Source organism: Cryptotermes secundus, unplaced genomic scaffold (genome assembly GCF_002891405.2).
Source record: "Cryptotermes secundus unplaced genomic scaffold, Csec_1.0 scaffold61, whole genome shotgun sequence".
In the NCBI taxonomy this organism is placed as follows: Eukaryota; Metazoa; Arthropoda; class Insecta; order Blattodea; family Kalotermitidae; genus Cryptotermes; species Cryptotermes secundus.
The window spans coordinates 132,109-150,754 of record NW_019741299.1 but is presented as its reverse complement, the minus strand read 5'-3'; the positions used below and the strand labels follow the sequence as shown (position 1 = coordinate 150,754).

At 38.7% G+C, this 18,646-nt stretch overlaps 1 protein-coding gene across 5 annotated transcripts in view; it reads left to right on the top strand.

Annotated features, from left to right (window-relative positions):
• LOC111872659 (guanine nucleotide-binding protein G(q) subunit alpha) overlaps positions 1 to 18,646 on the top strand; it is a 65,961-nt gene that overhangs the window by 25,584 nt on the left and 21,731 nt on the right. For 3 of the 5 annotated variants that reach the window (XM_023866754.2, XM_023866755.2, XM_023866758.2), the window contains 5 exons: positions 1,574 to 1,758; positions 2,730 to 2,884; positions 6,022 to 6,150; positions 7,952 to 8,080; positions 17,568 to 17,697. In XM_023866754.2, coding sequence (XP_023722522.1) covers positions 1,574 to 1,758; positions 2,730 to 2,884; positions 6,022 to 6,150; positions 7,952 to 8,080; positions 17,568 to 17,697 — 728 coding nt within the window. The remainder of the gene's footprint in view (positions 1 to 1,573; positions 1,759 to 2,729; positions 2,885 to 6,021; positions 6,151 to 7,951; positions 8,081 to 17,567; positions 17,698 to 18,646) is intronic. The other 2 variants (XM_023866757.2, XM_023866756.2) reach the window with 2 other exon arrangements.

The window sequence follows — 18,646 nt, the reverse complement described above, 5'->3', positions numbered from 1 at the left end:
AGCCTATCCAGGAAAAGTGATAATGTGGTAATTTTTCCATTTGCTTTCCACATCGCAGTACAACAGTCGTTCAAACCACTCTGGTCACGCCTGTTGCTATACGAACTTGAACCATCTCGAGCATCATTTGCTCTCGGCTTCAAGTCGCTGCTGATGACGCTGCTTCCGGCATCAGTCATAAAATTTGAGGATTTCATGTCAGTGATAGGATTTTGATCTTCTGGGTATAGTTTTGTTTCGGAGGTTGCCTTCATCTACAGGTTTGAAGTGTGTATTTGAGGAATGTGCCTGCTTATATTGGCAAGTTACTAGTAGGATTATTGTGCCAGTTGGAACTGGCGGGCAGAAATGGAGATTATTTGGAAGAACCAGTGCTTATAAGGGGCACTCTGGTGTATCTCAAGTTATATATGTAATACCTTTTAATAATATAGCAGCAATGTTCCGGCATGTGTGGTCTGGGGAAGATCATTAAAGTTCTCATAAACATCTCTTCCTTATTTTTGAGGACAAATAAGTGTTCTGTCATATACATAGACAAGTTTCAGGCCAGTCTGCAGGTTTTCCTAAACTTTGGTATGAGCATCATGCCACTGTTGAGGCCAACTCATCATTGTACAATGGTTTTACTTTATGACTAGTGGTGTGGGACTAAGCCCCTTGTACTGTGGCCACTTCTGGCCACTTCTGATAGGTGAGGGTGATTGTGGAGCAGTTGGTGGAATGAAGATTGGCAAGGGAAACCGAAGTACTCGGAAAAAACCTGCACCAGCNATAGGTATTTGAAAACTGGAGGGGAAGTAAAGCATAAACATACCAGTAAACAGTGTGTGAAAGGTTTATTTGTATATTAAAAATTATGAACGTTTTGATGAGGTTATGTTGCACAACTCTGAATAAATGGTAACGTTAAGCCGCGGAAATGAAGCATGTTTTTTTTATTCATAACATATTTTGACCATAGTTGGGATAGCGCAGTCAGTAAAGTAACTAGGCTGCTGCAAGGCCGCACCATAGCTCAAGCGGTTAGTCGCTGGCTTCCCACCACAGCGGCCCAGGTTCAAACCCGGGTCTGGTCAGATGGGATTTGTGGTGGACAAAGTGGCGCTGGGGTAGGTTTTCTCCAAGTACTTCGATCTCCCCTACCAACCTTCATTCCACCAAATTCTCCATCATCATAATCACCCGGGGCAGGTACATTAGGCCAATCAGTGGCCACTGTGCCGAGTGGACCCAACTGGACTCCACCCCTCATTCTGCGGACTAGGCTGCTGATTTCATTATTGAGGAATCGAGGTTGGATTCCTTGTGAGGTCAGTGTATTTTTTTTTGTCCGCAATGTTCAGACTGCTCAGCAACCCACCAGCCCTCATAGTTTTACTACCAGGGAAGGAGCCATGCTACGTTTAGGATAGAGGCTGAATGGGCCCTACTACCATTCTTTACACTTCAGTAAGGTCCTGTCAGGGATGAAACCCCAGTCACCCAGTCCATAGTATTCCTTCCTACATATTTCAGTTGCTGGGTTTAGTCTATAAACTGAAGTAACACTTTTGTCCTTCCATTTCAACAGGCACAGGAGAGTCAGGGAAGTCAACATTCATCAAACAGATGAGAATCATCCATGGGTCAGGGTACTCAGATGAAGACAAGCGTGGCTTCATCAAACTTGTGTACCAGAATATCTTCATGGCAATGCAAAGTATGATAAGAGCCATGGATTTACTTAAGATCCAGTATGCAGAATCTTCAAACATTGTAAGTAATGGGGACATTTCTTTATGCCCTCAACCTGTATTAATGAGAGGCAACTTTTAGCTCAGCTGTGTATTGAACTGTTGCTTCTCTGAAATGTAGTTGAGGGTGCCCCGTCTTCAGATAGTGATGCAGATCATCGAATGATTCTTAGAAAGTTGCTAGATTCATATTTTCAGTAAAGTGGAAACAAAAATCACCATACCGGGGGTCTTGTTGATCACACAGAACATTTCTTCCATAAATTTGCCTATATAAGGTACGGTGTACCCTCAGGGTTTTTTTTTTTCATATGTGCTGTGGTATAGAGATGTCTGAATAAAATGTTATATACTGTATGTAAGGGGGGAGCCAGTCACGGTAGCCGCGTGGTCTGAGGTAGGCCGTGTCAAGACACGTAACAGTTAAGACACAATGTCTGCAACATGATGCAAAGAAAGGAGCACAGTTGAAATGAATGAGATTATGAAGACCACCACACACCGGTCTGAGTCATGATGCTAACGAATCACAAATGAAGCAAGACTGCGTCTTTTGTCCCATGTCTTGATGCTTGTCTTGATGCGGTTGATGTGCGGCCTCCCCAAGGCATGTACTCTCTTCGCTCCCTCGGAAGCTTGGATTGTGGAGTCGATCTGTATGTGTTTATTCTGTGTTTGTGTTGTCCTGTGTTTAGGTAGAAGCCTTATGATGAGCTGGTCACTCATCCAAGGAGTCCTACCATCTGTAAAATGATCATGAAACTGAAAGATCAGAGGCCAGGGCCGAAGCGGGCTGTAGAGCCAGTGAAGTAAGGAATATGCAAGGGGGAATAACCAGTAAACATGCCAGCCATGCTCATATTTGTGCAGCCCTGATTTATAAGCAGAGAAGTTTATTGAATTAATGTTTTGATAAAGTCTGAATTTTTTAATAAGCATTTAATGATGTATGACAACAAGGGATACTAAAATGATATAAAATGCGTTTTTCAGGATAAGGCAGAACTTATTCGCACTGTGGACTATGAAACAGTAACAACGTTTGAGAGTCCGTATGTGGAAGCCATCAAGGATCTTTGGGCAGATGCGGGTATCCAAGAGTGCTACGACAGAAGACGTGAATACCAGCTCACTGACTCTGCCAAATAGTGAGTTGTTGCATCCAGAAATATTTTAGCCAATGATGTAATTTCAGTTCAACACCAGAAACAGTGTGGAAAGGTGCAGAAAATCTAATAAGTAAAACTCAAACAGGTTGTTGGTGTAGAAGGAATCATATGTCACTTTTTGTTCTGTCTCTAACCCTTCAGTGCACACAGACATAGTGTATACATTAGGTCAGTACACTGATGCAACGGTAATGCCACTATCATGTGGTGTCCTGCATATGAATAATTTTTAATAAAGTCCATGAGTGTTCAGTGCATACTGAAAGGTAAAACTATTATCTTTATATTTCTCTTTTTCAGAATTACTAATACTGGCATGGAAAATTAAATATTCTAAAATGTATTATTGGACAGAGTATTCCATATCTCTCTTTATGTGCTGTACCAGTTGACTGGTCAGAATTAGTATCTCATAGAGACCTTTGCAGCTGAATGGAATGAATGCAGTTGGCTCTTCTCATATCTGTATATGGCAAGACAATCGTTTTTTCTGCCAGAGAATTATTTATAACTTCTTGATGATTTTTACATTGTAATGTCATCATATGCTTGGCCTGATAGTTTTTTATTTAAGAAATAATGTTTTCTTATGAAACTGAATGAACTACATGTTTCTTCCTGAGTTGCAGACCATGGTGTCCACTTTTAATGTTGTCAGAATAACGGCTTGCTGAAATTTTTGATATACTTTCTTTATACAGTGTGAAAGAATCTACCAATGAATATAATATCTGTTAATTAACACACTGGGGACGGATAATGATAATGGATAAGTAGAAAGTGGTGTAATGGTTTTTTGAAAGGAAAACATTTCATGTTACAGAGAATAGAGGGAACTTCTCGCTGGACACAGGTGACATTTTGGGAATATTTTTTTAATTACACGAGTTTTGTGAAATGTGGTAAGCAGGACTGTTGTGAAGAAAAATTATTTTTTGCAAGTTCTGTGTGTACTAGACCACCTCTGTTGTGTAGTGGTCAGAGTTCCTGGCTACAGATGCACAGGTCGCAGGTTCGATTCCCAGTGCTACCAGATTTTCTGAGAAGTAGTGGGTCTGGAATGGGATCCACTCAGCCTCGTGAGGATAATTGAGAAGCTGCTTGAATGGAAAAGTAGCAGCTCCGGTCTAGAAAACCGAAATATAATGGCTGTGGGGATCTGTTGCTCTGACCATGCCACACCCTCTATCTGCTAAAGTTGGCACTAACTTTACCAACAAGCAGCGGTCGCTATAGTTCGCTTGCTGACTGAAGCCACGGAGTTTGTTTTGTTTGTTTTGTCCATGTGTACTATCATCACAATGCTAAGAAAGTCTTCACATTATTCAAAATGAGACACTTGCAAGGAATTTGAGTTATTCCTTAGATTTGGGTACATGGAAAAGTCCATCATATTAGGCAAGTGTAGTAAATGCTTGCTTGATTTGTAGCTCAAAATTGCTTTACTGACAGTGCTGTAATGAAAATCACATTCTTGTGAGAGCATGGTTTTGATTTTCATATTGTCTCAAGAGACTGAACTTCTGGAATGAACACTTTAGCATTTTGCTTCTGGTTTGTGCTGTATCATCTGTATTCATTGTTTCTTGTCATGACCTGAGAAAATCTTCACATGCTGGTGATATTTTTTGTTCTATTTTGGGCACAGACTTTGTTTGTGTTCAGATGGTCACCGACAAGTCAGTCTCATAGTTTCTGTCTTCTTTTTAATTTGTTCTTCTGTTTTTTGAGTAGTCAACTGGTTACCACATCTCATCATTTCAGACGCCTTACCCCACACTTTGAATGGTTCTTTTAAGGGGCCTCAGATTACCATATCTTACATTGTCTGCAAACAACTTCCCTTCGGACTTTAAATTTCTTCATCTACATAAAGACTTGTGTTCTCATCATTGTTCCATCTCTGTTAACCTGTTGTAACATTTTATAAATGTCAGTGGCATTTTTCTCAATTTCATTAAAAATTTAACATTGAATTTTGACAAAAAATACATGCCATGAAAAAAACATCAACCACAAAGCTACCTGAATCCAAGTGACTGTTCAACTGTTGACACATGTATCCTTACAGTATAGTACTTGCCATCTTTTCAGTAATTCCAGTTGCTGCACAGAAACGTTCATCCTAGTCCTTTATTTTCATACCCCATAGTTCAGTGGTTCAGTTCTGGTATTTCAAGTGTTGTATTACAGTTATTTATGCTGCAGCATGGATAATGATCTAAAAGCAAGTATTGAGGAAATTTGGTATCACCAATTCATATCATCAAAGTAAGTTAAACATTTCAGATGATAGTGGTAGTCTACTACTTGTGAAGAATAGAGTTCATGCAAAATACCATGATGTGCACTGAACTGATCAGGTCCCTGAAAGTCACTTAACTTGATTATAGCAAAAGGTACAGTAAAGAATTTGATACTTGTTAAACGTTTCTGGTTTTGATGTATACAAGGAGGAGTCAGTAAATAGGTCACAGATGGATATAAAACATAAAACATGTGGCATTTGAACATGGACTGAACATTCGTTTCTTGACATATCCTCCACCAACATTGATAACACATTGCTTTACCAGCACGTCAAAACTCGCAGTGTAGAAGTTTTTGACTGTTGTCTCAGCCACTTTCACACCTGGTTGGGCATCACTTACGACTTTTGAACACCCATGAGAGAATTTCTCGACCCAGTTGTGAATCCCTTCACACAACAACGCTTCCCATCATAAACTGAAAACATTTATTTATTAATATCCTTTGTGTTGAGTTCTTCCGCCCACAGAAAACTGCATAACAGACTGCTGATCTTTGGTAGAACACTCCTCAAGCACAGTCACCATTTTGACTACTGAAACTAGCCTCTGAACATGCGTACACATGTCTGTTACCTAGACTGTCATGAAACTGGATTGTGCTGCTACCTAGTGATACTTGCAGAAAACCTATTATGTCCATTACAGCTGTTTTACATCCATTTGTGACCTATTTACTGACTGTCCCTCATACTTTGAGCTAACTATGGTTGGCAGCTACTTAAAATTTAGAGGGTATTTTGCAGTCTCCAAGGATTGGATATGAATGTACTGTGTATTTGTTTTGAGCTTATATTTACATTGCAGCTACCTGATGGAAATCGACCGTGTCGCTGCCCCAAACTACCTCCCAACCGAGCAAGATATTTTGCGTGTCAGAGTCCCCACTACTGGTATAATAGAATACCCCTTTGATTTGGAAGAAATTCGTTTTAGGTACGGTAGGTTTGTACAGGGAAACCAGCGAGATTCTAGCACATGATAACGGTTCTTGTCATGCTCGCTAGCTCGAGTTTGTGTGCCTGTCTGGAATTGTCTTGTCAGTTTGGTATGCCTGGGGGTTAGAATAGCCTGGGTTGGTCATGTTCTTTTCCTGTCCCCTCCATTTTTATTCCCATTTCTTTAACTCTTGAAGAAGTTCTTTGTTTATGCTGTGGCATGTTTTGCAATGTCGTGTAGCTAATTATAAATTTGTAGAGCACACCCTTTTGTTTCATATTTCACCTATTTATATGAATGTGGCATTAATTAATACATTAATTATCATTATTCTGTTTATGCAGAAGGCAGGAAGTGTTGGTTTTCGATGTCATTTTAAAATGACATAGGCTGTTACGATTTGACAAAGATATTGATTGATGTCTATTATAAAGCAAATAGGACTGTAGCAGTCTTTATTTTGTATTTTTTTGGATAGTCTTAGTTCAGTATTTAATTCATTGGTCATGTGATAAATGCACTTGTTTTTCTAGCATGATTACACTTTTCTTTAAAAGTTCTGTACTATGCTTTACTGCTTCGTATCAACAGTAAAATTGAATATATACTGGAAACAGATGTATATTCTCACTGATGGCTTTCCTGTGTCAGTATCTGATAATGGTGAAGCTCTGAAAACTTAGGTTTTATGTCAGTATGTGATGATGTTGGAGATCTGATGATCTAGGTTAGGTGAATGTATGTGGTAATGTTTAATATCTGATAGGTTAGGTGTCAGCGAACTGTGTGACATTGAAAACAAGCCACTGCATAAATTAGACATTAGCTTGAGTTAAAGGATACAACATAGAAAAAGGTTTAGGTCATATAATTTGTGTGAAAATTCACTTGCTGAGATTTCTCTACTGTAAGGTGCAATTTTGTGAGTTTTTACTCCCCTTTTTGGCTGTCTTTGAAGATTGTGGGCAATACTTTGGTCTGAAATAATTTTTGGTGGTTGTATAATGATGTGATGAATAGTGTTTAACACGTCATGTGTACATTCGGCACTAAAGATAAATACTTTGATACCACACTTCGTATGAGTAAATGGAATTTACTCATGGAAATGCAAATGGAAATGCAAAATCTGACCTTGTTTTTTACCCTCTGGTGATAAGAAGCAATGCAAAAGTCTGTACTCTCTTTGATTAGGAATTTCAGTTGTAGCTGTTAAAGTCGTTTCATTACTTCATTAGTCACCGTACCAGGGGTCAGATGTGGCACTAGATTACGGTGAATGGTCAGTTTGATGCCAGTGATGATTTACCACCAGTTAGGAGCCCCTGATATCACTGAATAGAAGGATAGGTGGTTCCCAGTGCCAGTGTTGAAGGTATGGAGAAATGGGAATCTCTTGGCCCATGTAGGAATGGAGCTTCACTTCCTTAGTTATCCAACACGTAGCCTGATCGTAACACTGAAGGAGCTGCCCCAGCATCTGTTCTTGTTCTGATAAGTATCGTGAATAGGGATGTTGTGGAAAATTGTCTTTAAGATCCATACGGTTGAATCTGTTTGACCAGATTGCACCATACATGCAAAGAAATACAACAGTGTGTTTTTGAATTAAAAAGAAGATAAATTGTACTTGTGTTTTTTTAATTTTTTCCTCCTTTCCTTACCCACATTAATGGCCAACTTTGTAAAAGCCTCATGTAGCTCTGTGCATGTTGTTATGTCTATGTGTGTTTGTGAATGTGTCTTGTGGTGACAAGGCCCTCCCGGGGCCTTCGCCCCCTCCTTCTCGTTGTTGCAGCTACTTGAGTGATATCGAGCGAATTGAGAAGGCAGAGTACCTCCCAACCGAGCAGGACATTCTCAGGGCCAGAGCGCCCACCACAGGCATTTTAGAGTACCCTTTTGATTTGGACTCCATCATTTTTAGGTAGGAATTATTTAACAGGATATAGAAACATATTTTTTTTTTGTCTTTATTGAAAGTCCTTTAACAGGTCTAAAAGAGATTCTTCCATGTACATATTCTTGGTAGTTCAGCTAGATGGTAATACAAATAGCTTATTTGCTTTATTGTCCACAATAAGGTAAAATTTCGTTTATAAAGTAGGGGATTTTTGTTGGTCTATTAGTCCACCATGATTGGTGAATCTTCTAGTGCAGGAGTTCCCATTCATAAGTATTATGCACTCAGAATAGAACAAATAAGTATTTCTAATAAGAAAATAATTTTTAAGAGGGTGCGTAATCATAAAATTGTGTGTGTTATTAGGCATGTTGCAAACTTTGAAGTTAACGTGTTTCATAATTCCTTGCTATGTTATGTGAAATCCGAGGTCTTGGTTTTGTTATTATTGCTCAGTGTTTCTGTTAGTCAAGAATTATGTATGTATTTTACATGCCTGTAAGATGTAATTGTATTATTTTTGCTATTAAGATGAAAAAAAAAGCAACTAAAATATTGTATTCCAGATCTAACATGGGTGTACAGGGAAAGTTCAGTTTTAGCCAGTGTTGGATTTTTGAGGTTGTTGCAGTGGTGACTGTGAAGTGTAGCATTGTGATGTAACACTATGTAGTCCAGCAGAAGTCCACCACAATATCAGTGGACTCCTGCCAGACTACATGATGGTACATCTCTGGAGACAGTACACTTTTTAACCACATTAATCTACATCGTGTGTACAATTGACTTGTGGATGAGTATGTATGCCATTCACTTTTCAAAATTTACTGTGATGTTTTTATAACTTTATACTTAGCATGGTGGACTGACAAGTACCAGAAATTTATGTATGAAATACTGGAACTAATTAAGTAATATGGTGATGGAGGTTTTTGCTGTATAATCTGAAGTTGTGGTTAAGGATATTACACAACTAAAAACTGTGGTTATTTTATCTGCTGTTTTAATTTATTTTTTGAGTCTTTCTGAACATTATTTTGGTTACAGTCATGCATGATTTCCTGATTTCTGTGGTTGACTAAAATTAACACTGCACACACTTCTTAAAAATTTCTATTAATAAAAAATCCTTTTATTTTGTGTTCACAAATGCCAAGGGAAATCCTTAGGGACATTTTGTTACGTACATTTTTTGCTTCTGAAAATATGAATTTTTTGTCAGTTTACCTCATTTTATAAGGAAAGGCTTATTATGATGTCATGTCTGTGTGTTTGATCTTCCCAGTAACTTATGAATTAATTTCAGGTGTTTGTGAAACTTAGTGTGAACATCAGGCCATTTTTAACTTCTTGTCACAGATAATTCCAACATAATGACCATGTGAAGAGCACCAGTTAATGTAGGATCCTACAGTTTTGCTTAGTCTGATTACAGTATCAAAATGTAAGTTAGATTTAGTGGGAGTACAGGTCTGATTGGATGAGTGGCACCGAACCAGCAGGCGAATATACTTTTTCCTGTGTAAAGGGGATTGAGAATCATGAATTATGTACCCCCCTTTTGTGTGTGTGTGTGTGTGTGTACATAGGAGAATCATATTAGCAGTTAGGAGGATAGAGTTTGTTATTGATAAGCTGTTGTACATAATACTAAGAAGTCATTGGTGTGATGTTTGTTCTGAATTTTCATGGCCCAACAGAAGGTAAAATTGATGATATGAAGGACAGCTTCTACAACGAACTAAACGTGTATTCAGTAAATTTCCTAAATACCATATGAAAATTTTGTTAGGAGATTTCAGTGCCAGAGTTGGTAGAGAAGACATTTATAAACCAACAATTGGGAATGAGAGTTTGCATGAAATTAGAAATGATAATGGAGTTAGAATGGTAAACACTGCCACATCCAAAAATCTGACTGTCAGAAGTACAATGATCCCACATCATAACACTCATAAATTTACTTTGATATCTCCTGATGATTGACCACATTTTGATAGACTGGAGACAGCATTCAAGTGTACTTGATGCCTTGGAAGCAGACTGTTATACTGACCACTGTCTGGCGTTGGCAGAAGTTAGGGAGAGACTGGCAGTGAGTAAAGAACGAAAAGATTTAATGTAGAGAAGTTCAATCTCAAGAAATTAAATGAGGTAGATGGTAAGGAGCAGTATCATGTTGAAATCTCAAATAGGTTCACAGCTTTGGAAAACTTGGACACTGAGGTGGATATTAATAGAACTTGGGCAGTTATTAGAGGGAACATCAAAATTTCAGCCAAAGGGAGTCTTGAATTATGAGGGTCATACTGAAACTCATGAGCAACAGTTTTTTGTAAAGTAACATGCTTTATTATTGACAAACCAAATACACCACCTCAATCTACAGACCTTTCTCTATTTTTTCCACATAATCGCCACTTCTTTGTACACATTTCTCCCAGCGTTCTGGGAGTTTGAAAATTCCCCTTCTGTAAAATTCCATTCCAGCCATCCGAAGACACTGACGCACTGCTTTCTGAATTGCCTCCCTTGTCTCAAAATGTTGTCCATGCAGCTGATCCTTCACAAATTCGACATGATGGTAGTTGGAGGCTGCCAGATCAGGGCTATAGGAGGGGTGTGGAAGAACTTCCCACCCCATCTTTGCAATTGCTTCCAATGTGACCTTTTGTGTTCTTCGGTCAATAAACGCAGGACCCAACAAGCACAAACTTTCCTATAGCCCAAGCTTTCAATCATCTCCTGTACTGCACTGTGCCCTATTCCAAGTTCTCGGGCTACTGTGTCCACAGTCACACGTCTGTCATCTTGAGTGATCTCATCCACTCTTTCCTTGTTGCGTTCATTTGAGGCTGTTCGAGGACAACCACTCCAAGGCTCATCTTCGATGCTGGTGTTCCCATCTTTAAAATGTTTCACCCATTTTCGAACACTGCTCGCACCCATGCACACACTTCCATAAGCACGCTGAATTCAGAAAGCAGTGCGTCGTCTTCGGATGGCTGGAACAGAATTTTACAGAAGGGGAATTTTCAAACTCGCAGAGCCCTGGGAGAAGTGTGTACAAAGAAGTGGTGATTATGTGGAAAAATAAATAAAGGTCTGTAGATTGAGGTGGTGTATTTGGTTTGTCAATAATAAAGCATGTTACTTTACAAAAAATTGTTGCCTACGTATTATGAACTGATGTAGCAGAAGATGCTCAAAATTTTTAGATAAAAGGGAACAAGCCAGTTTGCAGTAGTTACAGGATTTAAGCGAAATAAATGAGGATAATTTGAACAGTTTTAAGATGTGAAGTCAGCAGCAGGCATTTCAGGAATAAAAAGAGGGAATATCTGTAAGGTGAATTAATGAGCTTGCAGCGAACAGTGAGAACAAGAACATTAGAGACCTGTATAGAGGCATGAAAGATTTTAAAAGGAGTTAGCAACCTAGAAGTAACTTAGTGAAGGATGAGATGGTGATCTGCTTGCAGATTCCCACAACGTTTTGAATAGGTGTAAGAACTACTTCTCTCAGTTATTGAATGTATATAAGTTCAGTGATGTTAGGCAGACATAAATACATACAGCTGAGCTATTAGTACCTGATCTTGTCATTTTGAAGTCGATGTTGCTGTTGCAAAGTTGAAAAATATAAATCACCAGGCAGTGATCAAATTCTGGCAGAACTGATTCAAGCAGGAGGTGAAACATTACAGATCAGTGGACTCGTTAATTATATTTGGAATAAGCAAGAATTGCTTGATGTATTATTATACTAGTCTACACTAAAGGCCATGAAACTGACTGTAGTAATTGTCATGGAATATCACTCCTATTAACTTCATACAAAATTGTATCCAATATCCTTCTCTCAAGGTTCAGTCCATATGCAGATGAAATTATTGGGGATCAGATACTGGAGAAAAATGGGAAAACAGGGAGGCAGTATATCAGCTATTCATAGACTTCAAGAAAGCCTATGATTCAGTTAGGAGGGAGGTATTGTACAGTATTCTGATAGAGTTTGGGGTGCCCATGAAACTAGTTAGGTTTCATAAATGTGTTTAAGTGAAACCTATAGAAATTGTGTATAGGTAAACATTTTTCTATCCAAAATGGTCTAAAACAAGGAGATGATTTATCACCACTGCTTTTCAATTTTGGATTAGAATATGCCATTAGGGAGGTCAAGGAAAACCAGATGAGACTGAAATTAAATGGGACACATGAGCTGCTAGTCTAGAATAGCAGACAGTGGACAAAGTCCAAAAACCTAGTGATTCTGAGTATTAAAATGGTTGTTAGGGAGATACGTTTTGAAGATTGCAGGTGGATAAAACTGGCACTTAATAATGCTTGATGATGGGTTTTGATACTAGCAACATTGACCCTTGAGGTTCTCCTATTTTGGCGCTTGTTAGTGACTTCGGGATAGCCATGTTTATATTGGGATATATTTTATGAAAGTTAGTACTGTTAAGTTTCACGAGTGAAGGCTTACTTGTAGTTCTACTTACATACCATTTTCATAAGCAGTTTCATACTGCAGAAGATTATAATCTCCAACATTGTTAGTACTTGTGAGAGGTGTCAAGAAGAAAATGAAACAGCCTCACATGTCCTGTGTGAATGTGAGGCCTTAGCTTATTTAAGATTGCGCCAAGTACAAAATCCTGCACTTCATTCGAAGCACAGGATTCTTGAGGGGATGATCAGAAGGGTAGGCACAAGAGATCACTGTGGTCGCGGTGCAAGGGCCCCTTATACATTTCATTCATTAGTACTATGGGAATTCTTAATGCCATTGACAGACAACAGGTGGCTGGCACTCAGAATTATGTGTATCGTGGATATATGGAAGTATTATAAAGGAAGAGCCCCAAACAAAAACATGTAAATAAGAAAGCATGAATGACTCTCTTCTGAGTTATGACACAATATATGTTGGTAGATGGGTACTGCTGTTTCTGTGGAACCTGCTGCCTCCATCTTCAGGGTATTATTTTTTTTGTTGCTACTGGGGTGGGACTAAGTCCCTTGTACTGCGGCCACTTCTGGCCTATTGTACCAGCCCCAGATGATAGGTGAGGGTGATTGTGGAACAATTGGTGGAATGAAGACTGGCAGGGGAAACCGAAATACTTGGAGAAAACCTGCCCCAGCGGCACTTTGTCCACCACAAATCCCACTTGACCAGACCCAGGATCGAATCCGGGCTGCCGCGGTGGGCAGTCAGCGACTAACCGCTTGAGCTATGGCGCGGCCTGTCTTCAAGGTAAAAGAAGTAATGCGAACCACAAATATAGAAATATAGAAAGGAAGGTGCTCCAGAATTGCCTGCAGGGGATTGTCTGTTGGTCAGATGTTAATGATAATACAACAATAACAATAATACTGAAACCTCTGTAAATGCAGTAATGACCACAGTAAAGATGGCATTTGCTGCTGCTCCTCCCACTGCAAAACTAGAACCTTAACCACAGCTATGGAGACGGGAAAAGTACAGTATGTGCTGTTGGGGGTGGAAGACGAGTGGTTGCAGTTTTCTGGCCTGGAATGAATCAGAGAACAAGAGTACTTGCCTGGCCACCTTGCCAGACCTCTCAGTTATGACCACAGATACAGGCCATAACAATATTCATATATTATTTTGATTCTAGATTATGGACTTTCAAATACTTATTAATATGGTACTTGTTTGGGAACTCTTTCTTATTAGATACAGTTTTACCATTCATGATGGATAATAATTTGAACTGGTGGTGGAAAGCGTAACTGAAGAAATGACAGTTTGTTTTTTTAAACCGTAGCAGAATAGTATTTTCTTAAGATTTACAGATACAGAGACTTCCCACTGTAATTGCATTTTAAATGTGCTTCTTGTTTTAAGTAGATGGCTATAATTAATGAATAGGCCTGTTACTCTAGTTGAACAAGGCTTTCTCAACTCATGTCATTCATTATAACTTCAAGAGGGAAATGTGCAAATTGATTTCTTATTTCGCAAAAATTCCCCTTTCTCTGGGTATATGAAGTGAAGCTGTAATTGTTGCGTTTGTTTTGTTCTTTGTGGTTCAATTCTGGGGCAGATCATTATAATGTTTGCATCTGGGTAAGTGCTTGCTATTTATCTGGCTACCAGATTTCTCCTTTGCTTTGGCTTTCATATTGTAATGCATTATCTAAGCATATTGGTTGTACATAGAGTATTATTGTGAGTTATGGTGTTATTGGTTAATAATACAGTTAACTTTGATCTGGAGTGAAATAAAGAAATAGCTGTGAACTGTTGTGTATTGTTATGTTCTGAGTAAACCCCAGTACAGTGGTGTCACTTAAAATGTCGTAGTTCCTCCAGTGGGAAGCATATTTTAAGTGTACGAGAACATTTGAGAGGACATTGGGTTTGAGGGTCTTGTGGTGGTGGCTAAGAGGAGTATGGTGGTCTGGGTTGTAAGACTGTGTAGTTCTGCACGTGCCTGTTGTTTTGGAGAAACATGTAAGTACCATCTTCAGTGCTGAAGGGTAAGCTGAGTGAAACTTTATCTGCCTCATAAGAGGTTAAATAGTTCCGCCCAGTGTGACTAGTAAAGATTTTTCTTATTTCAATCCTTCATCCCTTACATGTTTTGGTCTTTACAGACCATCTTCAGAGGGACCTTAATACAATCGGAAGCCACTATTACAATATGTTTTTGAATGTTAAAAGATATATATATATATATATATATATATATAATGTTGATAAAATACAATGGATACAAGATCTAAAGTTTTAACAGCTACAGTGTCTGTCTTAATATGTAAATTTAAATATTGTAAATGTAAATATTGTAAATATGTTAACATATTAAGACAGCCGCTGTAGTTAAAACTTTAGATCTTATATCCATTGTATTTTAATAACATTATATGTATATATTTCAACATTCAAAAATATATTGTAATGGTGGCTTCCGATTGTATTGAGGTCCCTCTGAAGATGGTCTGTAAAGACCGAAACATGTAAGTGATGAAGGATTGAAATAAGAAAAATCTTTACTCGTCACACTGGGCGGAACTATTTAACCTCTTATGATATTGATAGTGTGATGGACCAGAATGGAACATATCAAATTTTTCTGCTTCCTTCTGCTCATTTCTTCCTTGGCTTACTCTTTGACCCTTGAAACAGAGAAAATATCTTCCTCTGAGATGTCAGGCTGACTCCAGGGTGCAGCATTTCAGAGGACATTCACTCAGGTCATTGATATATTAAATTTTTTATTCTCCCTGTGCTAAATTAAGCACCACACCATAAAGACCTATGGGGGAGTAGAGGTATAGCTCCATGCATTCTTAATGCACCGAATGGAGGTGAGTGGTGAGCTTCACACCCCAGCCACCTACACACAATAAACGGCAACCAGTATCCACTGGATGGGATTGGATGAGCCATAGAGCCAGTTTGATCAATGTTTAGACTAAGACATCTGTCCCCACCAAAAATATAACCCAAATTCCACAGTGAAACCCACAACTTTGTCACTATACTAAGCTCTCCCAATTCCTTGAAATTCTGAATACTTGAAGAAAATTATTGCATTGGTTCTGGCTGCTTTCCTAGTAACCCTGATGATGTTCCTTTAACTTTCACATACCAGTGGATCATTTTGGTTATTTTGTCACTCATTTACAACAAAAACATCTTTCCCTGCAACAGTTTAACCAGATGTAAATGCATAGAGAGGTCGTTTCCTTATTGCTGTAATGATACTGCCGACGACAGGATAAGAGAACATGCTGACACTGCATGTATTTGTTTACATTTCCAGCATGTTAAATGTTTTCAGTGATACAAGAAGTTAATTTTAAATGTGTGTACAGAATCAGACTTTGTGATGGCTGTTTGCTTGGGAAGCATGCTTAATTAAATGTGAATGTTAGCATATAGCAACCAGCAGTATTTGTAATTAGCAGTAACTTCAGAATTACTTTCAATGTGTTAATGTGCTATACTGTTTCATCTTGCTTTCTGTTATGATTACAAGAACAGCTTGCAGCTTTCTAAAGCTTTCCATGTCCCTAATTATGTGTGCAAACTTTAGTTTAACAGAGTATTAAAATGTGTTATACTATGTATAATGCCATAATTTTCCATCAAAATTTAATAATATACAGTAATTCTCTTAGTGGGGGGTGGAGTCCAGCTGGATCCACTCGGCATGGTGACCACTGATTGACCTCTTGTACCGGCTGCGGGTGATTATGATGATGTAGAATTTGGTGGAATGAAGATTGGCAAGGGAAACCAAAGTACTCAGAGAAAACCTGCCCCAGCACAGCTTTGTCCACCACAAATCCCACTTGACCAGAGCCGGGATCAAGCCCGGACCGCCGCTGTGGGAAGCCAGCGACTAACTGTTTGAGCTATGGTGCAGACACACAATATACAGTAACCACATTTTTACAACTGACTGCGACCACTGTAAAAACTTTACAGGACAGGTGGTGGGATTGTAGAAATAAGACTGTATATTGTTGTAACATTATAGTCTAAACAGTTTCATTTTACAAGAAGTTTTTGGTTTATGTGTGTGAGATGGTGTTTTTTTAATTTATATTGATATCTTGGATTGTGTTTGGCAGATATTTGAAACTTGATCTGATTTTACTTTGTTGTGGCATTTTAGCAATTTTTCTGCAGTTCCTTTAAATTTATTATTTATGTATTTGCATGAGGATTGGTAACAGGTAGCATAACATAAGAAATTAGTGTTTACTAGTTTGAATAGCTTTAAGAATGTTCCTTATGGATGTATAAAAGTCACTCATGCATGAAACAGTTTCTCATTACCTCACAGATAATGTTTTTTCATGGTCAGGAATCAGTAATATTTCACTTGTGTTCTGTTATTTCAGAAGAGTTCTGTGAGTGGATTGTGTTCTTTTGAAAGATAGTTGTGAAACTAAATTTGGTAATTAATTTAGTACCAGTTCAAAATTTGATGTGTTCTCTGCTTTCTGTTTTATAACATGTATCATAGAAGTATATCATTCTTGCTGAATAGTCTTTTGTGCTTGGAAGGTAACATAGCGTGGAATAGAATTCTTTATCTCAATCAACTAATAAATTAAAAATTGGCTTTTTTTTTATTGCTAGTGGGGTGGGACTAAGTCCCTTGTACTGCGGCCACTTCTGGCCTATTGTACCAGCCCCAGATGATAGGTGAGGTTGATTGTGGAGCAATTGGTGGAATGAAGATTGGCAGGGGAAAACGAAGTACTCGGAGAAAACCTGCCCCAGCACCACTTTGTCCACCACAAATCCCACTTGATCAGACCCGGGATCGAACCCAGGCCACCGCTTGGGCTATGGCGCGGCCTAAAAATTGGCTTTAGTATATTTAATTATATGTGAAATGTAATTATTATTATTTTTGCAAGCACCTAAAATGTAGATATAATGTTGTGCATTTAGAAACATTCGTGAAGAAAAATACTTTTTATGTACTTCATTCCTTCTCTTATTCATATTTCAGGATGGTGGATGTAGGAGGGCAGCGTTCGGAAAGACGGAAATGGATCCACTGTTTTGAAAATGTCACCTCCATAATCTTCTTAGTCGCTTTAAGCGAGTATGATCAGATTCTGTTTGAATCTGAAAATGAGGTACGATGCTTTATGAACTTAAGCATTCTTTTATTACTTGATGTGCTGAAAGGAGTTCATTACATATGTAGCATTTTGAAATTGAGCCTAGTAAGTTCTGTTTGCTGATGGTATGATCCATTGTTATGCATACTGTGAAGCAAGGGTATTGTCTGAACATTGTAACATATTGTGACATGTTGACCCCTACCTCCCCAGCTGCACGTAGCGGTAACATAGCGCTCGCGTAATAGGTGAGTAATCACCCCGCAACTCTTCCCGCGGTGACGTCACGAGCGGAGCAGACGTTAGCCGAGTCCTAGCATCCTGGTCGCTATGCAAGGCGAGTCAACAGCGATGACGTCACCAAGGGTACCGCGGGTTGCTAGGCAGCGCGGGTAAACAGTGATTGCGAGAGACGACGGTAGTAACAGCGGTTACTTCCGCTAGTGTTACTAGCAACACAGCGCCAGGCAACAAGGGTGCCTATTACGTGGCCGTTTTCCGTATTGTCCGATCGAGGCTACATAAGGAGCAGCGAAGGCTATCCACAGTGAGTTTTCAATGCAGCTACCTACGAGTTAGTTCCGAGCAAGCCTACTAGCCAGCGGCATGTTACTAGTGAAAATGTGTAATTCAGGGAGACTTGTATAGCTCCCGCGTTATTAATACGTGGAGCAATATTATATTTCAGCATCCTGTTACACTCACACAATATATATGGATAAATACCGTCTTAAGTGCAACAAATTTTATTGTAGTTTTTACTTCTTTTCCTCCTCCACACTACATGTTTCGGCCCTAAATGGCCATCATCAGGTGTGTATCACTCACGTAGCTGTTACACTGCTTGTTAAAATTTAAAATTACCAGTCTTTCTAATTGTATAAAATCTTTGTTTATCTACACGCGTCGATTTGATTTTTAAATTAGCACTTTTTAAAACTTAATTCAAGTTAAAATGTCTATA